This window comes from Chiloscyllium plagiosum, chromosome 14 (genome assembly GCF_004010195.1).
Source record: "Chiloscyllium plagiosum isolate BGI_BamShark_2017 chromosome 14, ASM401019v2, whole genome shotgun sequence".
NCBI lineage: Eukaryota > Metazoa > Chordata > Chondrichthyes > Orectolobiformes > Hemiscylliidae > Chiloscyllium > Chiloscyllium plagiosum.
In genome coordinates this window covers 38,729,582-38,739,382 of record NC_057723.1, presented here as the reverse complement: position 1 = coordinate 38,739,382, position 9,801 = coordinate 38,729,582, and the positions used below count along the sequence as shown (strand labels likewise).

Genomic DNA, 9,801 nt, shown 5'->3' with positions numbered 1-9,801 from the left:
CGGGTTTCACCAGTTTCCTCATTTCCCCTCCCCCCACCTTGTCTCAGTCAAATCCATCGAATTCAGCACCGCCTTCCTAACCTGTAATCTTCTTCCCGACCTCTCCGCCCCCACCCCAGTCTGACCTATCACCCTCACCTTGACCTCTTTCCACCTATCACATTTCCGACGCCCCTCCCCCAAGTCCCTCCTCCCTATCTTTTATCTTAGCCTGCTGGACCAACTTTCCTCATTCCTGAAGAAGGGCTAATGCCCGAAACGTCGATTCTCCTGTTCCCTAGATGCTGCCTGACCTGCGCTTTTCCAGCAACACATTTCCATCTCTGATCTCCAGCATCTGCAGACCTCACTTTCTCCTCTTTTTGCAAGTGGCAGACAGTGACTTGTGGGATAGCACGGTGACCAGTGCTTGGATCCCAGCGGATCACAATACATATCAATGATTTAGGTGATGGAATTAAATGTAATTTATCCAAGTTTGCAAATAACACCAAGCTGGCAGGAAAGGTGATCTGTGAGGAGGATGTAGAGATGTTTGTGTGATTTGGACAAGCTAATTGCACAGGCAAGTACATGGCAGATCAAATATAATGTAGATATGTGATGTTATCCACTTTGATAGCAAAAGCAGGAAGGCAAATAATTACCTGGATGGCAATAAATTGGGAAAAGGGCAAGTGCAATGAGACCTGGGTGTTCTTGTTAATGTGTTGCTGGAATTAGGCATGCAGGTGCAGCAAGTAATCAAGAAGCCAAACGGTTTGGTCATTATAGCAAGTGTTTGCACACCAGAGCAGGGATATCTTGCTGCAATTTTACAGGGCCTTGATGAAACCACACCTGGAATATTGTGTGCAGTTTTGACTGCCTCACTTAAGGGAGGATGTTCTGACTATGGAAGGAGTGCAACAAAAGTTTACAGACTGATCGATTCTTGAGATCGCAAGACTGACATGAAGAGAGATTGTATTGATCAGGACTATATTCACTGCGGTTTAAAAAATGAATATGGAATCTCATGGAACCCAGCACTAGATTGGGAACATCCTACCAGTGTTTAACCTATGACTGAGGACTCTAGAACCAGGTGTTACAATGTAATCATATGGGGCAGGCTATTTATGACTGAAAGGAGGAGAAATTTCTTCACCCAGAATGAGGTGAGCCTGTGGAATTCTCTGTCACAGAATATTAAAGGTTTTCAAGGAGCTACATACAATTCTTAAGGCTAAATTGTTGAAAAGATATGGAGACAAAGTGGGAAACTGGACAATCAAACAACATTTTAATAGCAAACTCCAAGGCTAAATTGTCTACTCTGTCTCCTACTTTCTTATGTTTCCATATTTCTGTTTCTGTATTTTCTCAAACATTTCAAGGGAACAGTTATCTGAATTAAAAGGGATTCTGAGAAACAAATAAAATACTTAGTGGCTTCATTACATAGAAATATTACTCTTCTTTTGAAGAGAATGGGATGAAATATTAAAGGGAAAACATAGCCAACAACGCTGTTTGAATTTGGGAAATTCACCTGCTGACTGAGTGCACAAGAATACCATTTGGGCCCAGTAATGTTCTTGCCATCTTTGTGCTGATAATGGTTAAGGCCTTTCCTGTACAGAGGCTGAATAGGCTGGGGCTGTTTTCCCCTGATGTATTGGAGGCTGAGTGGTGACCTTATAGAAGTTTATAAAATCATGAGGGGCATGGATAGAATAAATAGACAAGTCTTTTCCCTGGGCCGGTGGGGGGGGGAGGAGAGAGTGAGAGAGAGAGAGAGAGATCCAGAACTAGAGGGCATAGGGTGAGAGGGAAAGAATTAGAAGAGACCTAATGGGCAACTGTTTCACACACAGGGTTGTGCATTAATGGAATGGAATGCCAGAGAAAGTGGTGGAGGCTGGTATAATTCAACATTTTTTTAAAAGGCATCTGGATGGGTAGTTAAATAGGAAGGGTTTAGAGGGATATGAGCTAAATGCTTTCAAATGGGACTAGAATAATTTGGGATATCTGGTTGGCATGGGCAAGGGTCTGTTTCCATGCTGTATGGCTCGATGACTCTAAGTCCTGAAAGCTTTGCATTTTTCTTGAAATGTGGTGCTAGAACGATCCATGATACTCCTATAAGCCCTAACCAGTGATAAAAAAGCTTTAACATTAGTTGTCTTTACATTCTCTGCTTCCATTTATAAATGAAAGTAGAAATATTGGTTAATTTTAGGAAATTGAATACATGGACACCAGGGTATTGAATTGCACCTGCTCACTTTATGGCCCTGAAGTCTGCAGTGATCTTTTGAACGTTATTAAATGTTAACTTAATTTTGGTTTGGTTTTACTATTACCGCATCTTCCTAACCATTCCTAGTCAATAACATCTCCAGAATATGTCAGTTGAGTAGATGAGAAATGTAAAATTAAAAGTTGGTTCCTTTCCACAATCCTTTCACATACAGTTTTTAAATGCTACTTTAAAGGCTATGTAATGGCATTTGAATGGCACTTTTACTTTTGACAGCATGCTTTTTGAAATATTTCTTTATGCAAAGCATGGCATCATCTTTATTATGGAGTTATGAATTGGGCATGTTGTGACTTGCATTTTAAAATTGACACGAGTCAAATCTTGGAATTAACTATAGCTTAATTTTTTTAAACTGTAGCTCCACGTTGGATTCTGAACTTAAAGCTGAGAAGGAACAAAGACAAAGTCTTCAGCAGCAGTTGCAACAAGAGAGGGATGTAACATCTCAGTTGAAAGCTCAACTGTTGCAGAAGTCTGGCTTAGAGAAGGTAGATATTTTTTCTGCAATAAATTGCATGTTTTGAAATGGCACTGAACAATTCACAAATCTCATAAATTACAGCTTTTGGAACAAGAAACACAATGGTTCTATAATACTAGCTTACATCTTTGCTGTACTGTGTGGGATTGTGTTCAAATAACAACGGAAATTGGTGATTGGCGAAAATAGCCTCTTTTATTCAGCAATCACAGCACAAGTTCGAGGTGGCAATAGAATCCTGAAGTACTGTTCTCACAAGAACCCCTTCATATGCAGTTCTTAGATATATTAAAGTTCCATTTTTCTAGAAATAAAACAAAGGTTTGAAGGGCTTCTGTCCTGGGTGATAGCTGGGTTAAAATGTGCTAAATGCTGATTGCTGCTTCTGATGGAATTAAGAGTATTTATCCGGTCTGCTTGGATAATTTGAGATGTTTAGTTCTTTTATCTTTTTAAGTTATGTTGGTAAAACTACTAAGCCTATATGCTCTAAATAAGTAAAAATAAATTGTACCTATATGTAAAAGAATACAGGGTATTAAACTGATTATTGCAGCTGGGTTGTAAGATTTGTTTACTATTTGCTGGTGTGAGTTTCATTGACTCGTCAATTTCATGGAAGTGCTATTTTGTCAGTTAGTTTCTTTAAAGGGATAATGGCTCAGTTAAAAGATATTTAACAGGTACTTAGGGAATCTATTCAGGTCCAGGAGATGGTTGGTAAGGACTGATTTAATATTAAAATGTTTTGTGGAGACTTGATGGGGATGATACTGTTCTGTATGCTACACTTATTCAGAGGTAAACACTGCGTGTAGCAAGTGCTCATAAGGTTTGAAAGTGTTGTCTTGATTAGAAAAGGTTGTTTTAAATTTGGATCATAAAATATACTATTGAACCATGGTTTTATGAATTAATGAATACTGTTATAGTAAATAAGGAGTTAAAGGGTTATGAATGAATGAACAGGAACCTGGTGAGTGTGTTGTTAAAGATAACCTATAACAATACTGCACAACTGGTCGGTAATAATTGTTAAAGTCCTTTTAAGATAAACTTCTGAATGGTAAAGGTCCAAGAAATGCTTCTGCTTTTTGTTGACATCCGAGATTAACATTAGTAGTTCACCAACATTTATGAATATGGTTATATTAGCTGAGCTGGATGTGACCCATTGTAATTACATCATAAAAATGAAAAGCTAATGAATGGAGATGCTGGGTCTTGAAGATTTTATGTGGCTATGACTATATAGTTTGGCAGCTCATTTCACTATGGCATTGTTCTTGGAAAGAGAGACTCTTGGAAACCAATGGTTTTGTGTGGATCGTCGCCTCATTTTGTCATTGTCATACAGCACTGCTGTTTTTGTCAATTTCTACCAGGTCACTTCATATTTTATAGAACATGGCCAGACTATTTTGCTCCCACTTTGCTGTGGTGATTGTCATTCCAAATCTTTGATCAAGGATGTGACACCTGTCAGTTTACAGACTGATTTATGCAGACATACGTAACACACATCTTTTGGATCAGCTGAGTTTTTTTATTTTTATCTCTCCTAATATAAGGATCCCATATACCATCCTCCAAGACTGGATGAAGAAATGTTTGGTAAATTGTAATTGTGATTATGTTGCAATACCAAAGATTCTGCTTCAAAAATCCAAGAATCTTATTTGCTTTGATTGCTAAAGCTGAATGTGGAACCCCATTGAAGCTGAACCCTGTAGATATGGTTACGTATTGATCTGTTGCAGAATTTAATTTTGAGAACTTGAAACTGTTTGGATAATTTTTATTGGTCATGTTCCTGACAAGGCATTTTTTTTGGTATTGAATGCCATCTGCATTGGTCCTGCCAATTTAGCAATTTAAGATTATTTTGAAATAAGTTGGTATGATCTTTGAGTTTTCCCTGATGTGTAGACCATGCAGTGTTTTGCAAATAGTCATGCCCTGTTTTTTTGCAATTTATTGAGAAGTTCTTTAATGTTTGGGAAGGTCCCAACACTGTTCCTGTGGGTACTGTAGAAGGGACATGTGAGAAAGAACGATTCTCTATTATACATCACTCTGTCATCTTGGTTAGGCAGTGCTGGATCCCATTTAATAATGTCCCCCTGATTCCTATATTTGTGAAATTTGAACAAGAGCTTATGAGAAACTTTCTCAGAGGCATTTGAGAAATTCAGTACAAACTTTTTGTTCTGGACAAACTGTTAAAGATATCCTTTGGTAAATTGGTTGTGAGGCCGTCCAAATTGTACCTTCAGATGTGGTAAATCAGAAATAAGTTAGTTGGAGGGGAGTGAAATTTTTTTAATCTTTACTATTCAGCAGTACTGTTTTAGCCAGTTAAATATTTAATCAATGTTTGCTGTGCAGCTTTGCAAATCAGGCCAATCTAAAAGTTCCATGCAGGCCAAGCACAAGTCGGCGTGATGTTATCTCTCATTTTCAGCTATACAAAATAAATTTAAAGGGCCAGAAAATTAGAAACCAGTTTAGTCTCCTACTAAAAGGAGAAAAAGGACAGTTTGCAGACTTATGCAAAGGTGCTTTGCTTTGGACAAAAGTTGCAAGGAGTTCAATTCTACAGGCAGAAGACAGTTACTTAATTTGGTATCAGACAGTCACAGACTACTTCTTGTCAATTGATGAGTATGTTAATTTAGAAACTTGTCACACTGTGCTTGCTGCATGTGCAACTCTGGCCAAAAATAAAACTGTTGCATCCTGATAAGTGTTATGACTTACCCAGTCTTTTTCACTGAACGATTCTTGGAATTTTGTTTACCTCAGGAGATCACTGCTTCTCGTACTTCTGTTTGCACTTCATGTCTCATAACTTACTGTTTCTGCTTTGCTCATGTTATCTTGTGCTGCATGTATGCATGTGTTCTCATTTGTTCTGGCATGCATCCTGTCATAGTCATAGAGATGTACAGAAGGGAAACAGACCCTTCGGTCTAACTCATCCATGCTAACCAGAAATCCCAACCTAATCTAGTCCCATTTGCCAGCATTTGGCCCATATCCCTCAAAGGCCTTCCTCTTATACCCACCTGGATGCCTTTTTAAATGTTGGAATTGTACCAGGCTCCTCCACTACTTCTGGCAGCTCATTCCATATACTTACTACCCTCTTTGTGAAAAAGTTGCCCCTTGGGTCCCTTGTATATCTTTCCCCTCACCCTAAACCTATGCCCTCTAGTTCTGGACTCCGCTAGCCCCAGGGAAAAGACTTCATCTATTAATCCTATCTGTGCCCCTCATTATTTTATAAACCATTGAGGTCACCCCTCGGTTTTTGATGCTCAAGGGAAAGCAGCCCCAGCCTATTCAGCTTCTCCCTATAGCTCATATCCTCGAACCCTGGCAACATCCTTGTAGATCGTTTCTGAACCCTTTCAAGTTTCACAACATCCTTCCGATAGGAAGGAGACCAGAATTGCACGCAATATTCCAACAATGGCCTAATCAATGTCCTGTACAGCCGCAACATGATCTCCCAACTTGTATATTCAATGCTCTGACCAATAAAGGAAAGCACACCCAAATACTGCCTTCACTATCCTATCTACCTGCGACTCCACTTTCAAGGAGCTATGGACCTGCACTCCAAGATCTTTGTTCAGTAACACTGCCTAGGACCTTGCCATTAAGTGTATACATCCTGCTATGATTTGCTTTTCCAAAATGCAGCACCTTGCATTATCTAAATTAAACTCCATCTGCCACTTCTCAGCCCATTGGCCCATCTGATCAAGGATGGAAATGTGTTGCTGGAGAAGCGCAGCAGGTCAGGCAGCATCTAGGGAACAGGAGAATCGACGTTTCGGGCATTAGCCCGTTGTAATCTGTGATCTTCTTCGCTGTCCACTTACCTCCAATTTTTGGTGTCATCTGCTTACTAACTATACTTCCAATGTTCACATCCAAATCACTTATATAAATGACAAAAAGCAGTGAATCCAGCACCGATCCTTGTAGCACTCCACAGGTCACAGACCTCTAGTCTGAAAAGCAACCCTCCTCCACCACCGCCCTCTGTCTTCTACCTTTTGAGCCAGTTCTGTATCCAAATGGCTAGTTCTCCCTGTATTCCATGAGATCTAACCATGCTAGTCAGTCTCCCATGGGGAAACTTGTCGAACGCCTTACTGAAGTCCATACAGGTCACGTCTACCGCTCTGCCCTCATCAATCCTCTTTGTTACTTCCTCAAAGAAACTCAATCAAGTTTGTGAGACATGATTTCCCACGCTCAAAACCCATGTTGACTATCCCTAATCAGTCCTTGCCTTTCCAAGTACGTGTAAATCCTGTCCCTCCAACAACTTGTCCACCACTGACATCAGGCTCACTGGTCTACAGTTCCCTGGCTTGTCCTTACCTCCTTTCTTAAATAGTAGTACCATGTTAGCCAACCCCCAGTCTCCTGGAACTTCACCTGTGACTATTGATGATACAAATGTCTCAGCAGGGGAGCCAGTAATCACTTTGCTAGGTTCCCACCGAGTTTTAGGGTACACCTGATCAGGTTCTGAAGACTTATCCACCTTTTATGCATTTTCTCCTCTGTAATATGGACATTTTTTTAAGATGTCACTATCTATTTCCCCACAATCTATATCTTCCGTGTCCTCCTCCTCAGTAAACACTGATGCAAAATGCTCATTCAGTATCTCTGCCATTTCCTGTGGCTCCACACAAAGGCCGCCTTGCTGATCTTTGAGAGGCCCTTTTCACTCCCAAGTTACCCTTTTTGTCAATGTATTTGTAAAAACCCTTTGGATTCTCCTTAACCCTATTTGCCAAAGCTATGTTTTGTCCCCTCTTTGCCCTCCTGATTTCCTCAAGTATACTCAACATCAGTTTGTTTTTTTAAAAAAACAAAGAACTGTGAATGCTGGATATCAGAAAACTCAGTAGGTCTGGCAGACTCTGTGGAGAAAAAGCAGAATTAACTTCACTCTGAAGAAGGGCCACTGGTTCCAAAATGTTCATTCTGCTTATTCTCCACAGATGCTACTATACTTGCTGAGCTTTCTCAGCAATGTCTGTTTCTGTATCAGTTTAAAGTAAGCCTTTTCTGAACAGAGGAAAGATGGTGGGTTATCTTTTCTCTGCCCACCAAACCTCCAATTTCTATCTCTTAAATAACCAAACTAGGTTGCGCTGAAGTGGAATTGTTTTAACTCCTTGAGTAGTGTGACTTTAAAAACAGACACAAGACTGGTTTTCTGGTTCAGGTTTAAACAAAACTAAACAATTAATTCTCAACAGTTAAATGTATTCACAATGGTGCACACACAGGCAAGGTAATTTCAAAAGTGATAAGCTTTTAAGGTTTTAAAGGGTTCAAAATGTCATCCCTATGGATTGGAAGCTTAAAGCATTGAAGACCTGATGGTTCTGTTTTGGTACACTGAATAAAATGAAAGTTTAAAGTTTATAGCAACAGCTTTAGTGTTTTGCTACTTGTGGAATTAAGTTCGTAGTTTTGCTCCAGGTGGAGTTTGAGTTGCTGAAATTAAGACAGGTGCTTTTCTTTGCTCAGCACAATCTCTTCCCTTTGCATTTCCTTGAATCTCAGATTTGGGGTTGCTATTTGTGTTAATAAACTGTCATTATTTCAAGCTTGATTCTGTCATGGAACCACAGTCTGATTTTCTGTTCGCACACGTGGTTCCAGGCTACTTGAGCATTAAGAGGTTAGGGTTTTACCAACTTCTAAAAAAAGATTATTCACATCTTCGTGTCCTGTCTAGACAAGTGGGCTAACTTCCCATCTTGAATAGTTGCGTGTATATTGACAGACCAGAAAGCAAGTCATTCTATTTTGTTCGAATGCAGGTGGTCCATTCTACGTCTTATAAAGAACTGTTCATTTTTCCATAACTTTGCAGATTTCTTTACACGAATGTGATAGTCCTTATCTATTGTTTGAGATGGAATCAAACACTTGTCATTCAAAGCTTTCTTTTTTTTTAAAAACAAATCCTAGTTCCAAACATTTTATTTCTGGTAGTTCTCTCCCAAGTTGGCCGCAATTATTTGCCCATGAGCAACTTTGTTCCAGAACAAAAGGAATTGCTCAAAATATAGTTTTTCAAAGCTGTTGTGCCATCCAACCTTCATTCCATTATTGAATTTAGGTTGCATAATTTATAGATACAATTTCTACAATTTCAGAACTACTAATCCATAATTGCATACTGTGATATATAAGCACGTTAAGAAAGCTTATCCAAAATATATATCAATTAGGTATAACTTTCCTAATGTTTTCTAATCCTAAACATTTAAGATTGACAAGTCGCCAAGCCTGGACCAGATTTGTCCTCGGCTGCTTTGGGAAACGAGAAATGCAATTGCTTCGCCACTTGCAAAGATCTTTTCATCCTCACTCTCCACTGGAGTCGTACCTGAGGACTGGAGAGAGGCAAATGTAATTCCTTTCTTCAAGAAAGGAAATAGGGAAATCCCCGGCAATTATAGACCAATAAGTCTCACGTCTGTCGCCTGCAAGGTGATAGAAAGGATTCTGAGGGATAGGATTTATGACCATCTGGAAGAGCATGGCTTGATTAAATGCAGTCAACATGGCTTTGTGAGGGGCGGGTCATGCCTCACAAACCTTATTGAGTTCTTTGAGGATGTGACTAGACAAGTTGATGAGGGTCAAGCTGTGGATGTGGTGTATATGGACTTCAGCAAGGCATTTGATAAGGTTCCCCATGGTAGGCTCATTCAGAAGGTCAGGAGGAATGGGATACAGGGGAACTTAGCTGTCTGGATACAGAATTGGCTGGCCAACAAGACAGCAAGTGGTAGTAGGAGAATATTCTGCCTGGAAGTCTGTGGTGAGTGGTATTCCACAGGGCTCTGTCCTTGGGCCTCTATTTTGTAATTTTTATTAATAACTTGGATGAGGGGATTGAAGGATGGGTCAGCAAGTCTGCAGACAACACAAAGGTTGGAGGTGTCGTTGACAGTATAAA

The 9,801-nt window shown here is 39.7% G+C and overlaps 1 protein-coding gene across 4 annotated transcripts in view; it reads left to right on the top strand.

Annotated features, from left to right (window-relative positions):
* Positions 1-9,801, top strand: part of rufy1 (RUN and FYVE domain containing 1) — a 134,989-nt gene that overhangs the window by 54,943 nt on the left and 70,245 nt on the right. For all 4 annotated transcript variants that reach the window (XM_043703644.1, XM_043703643.1, XM_043703641.1 and 1 more), the window contains one exon: positions 2,670-2,799. In XM_043703644.1, the coding sequence (XP_043559579.1) occupies positions 2,670-2,799 (130 nt within the window). The remainder of the gene's footprint in view (positions 1-2,669; positions 2,800-9,801) is intronic.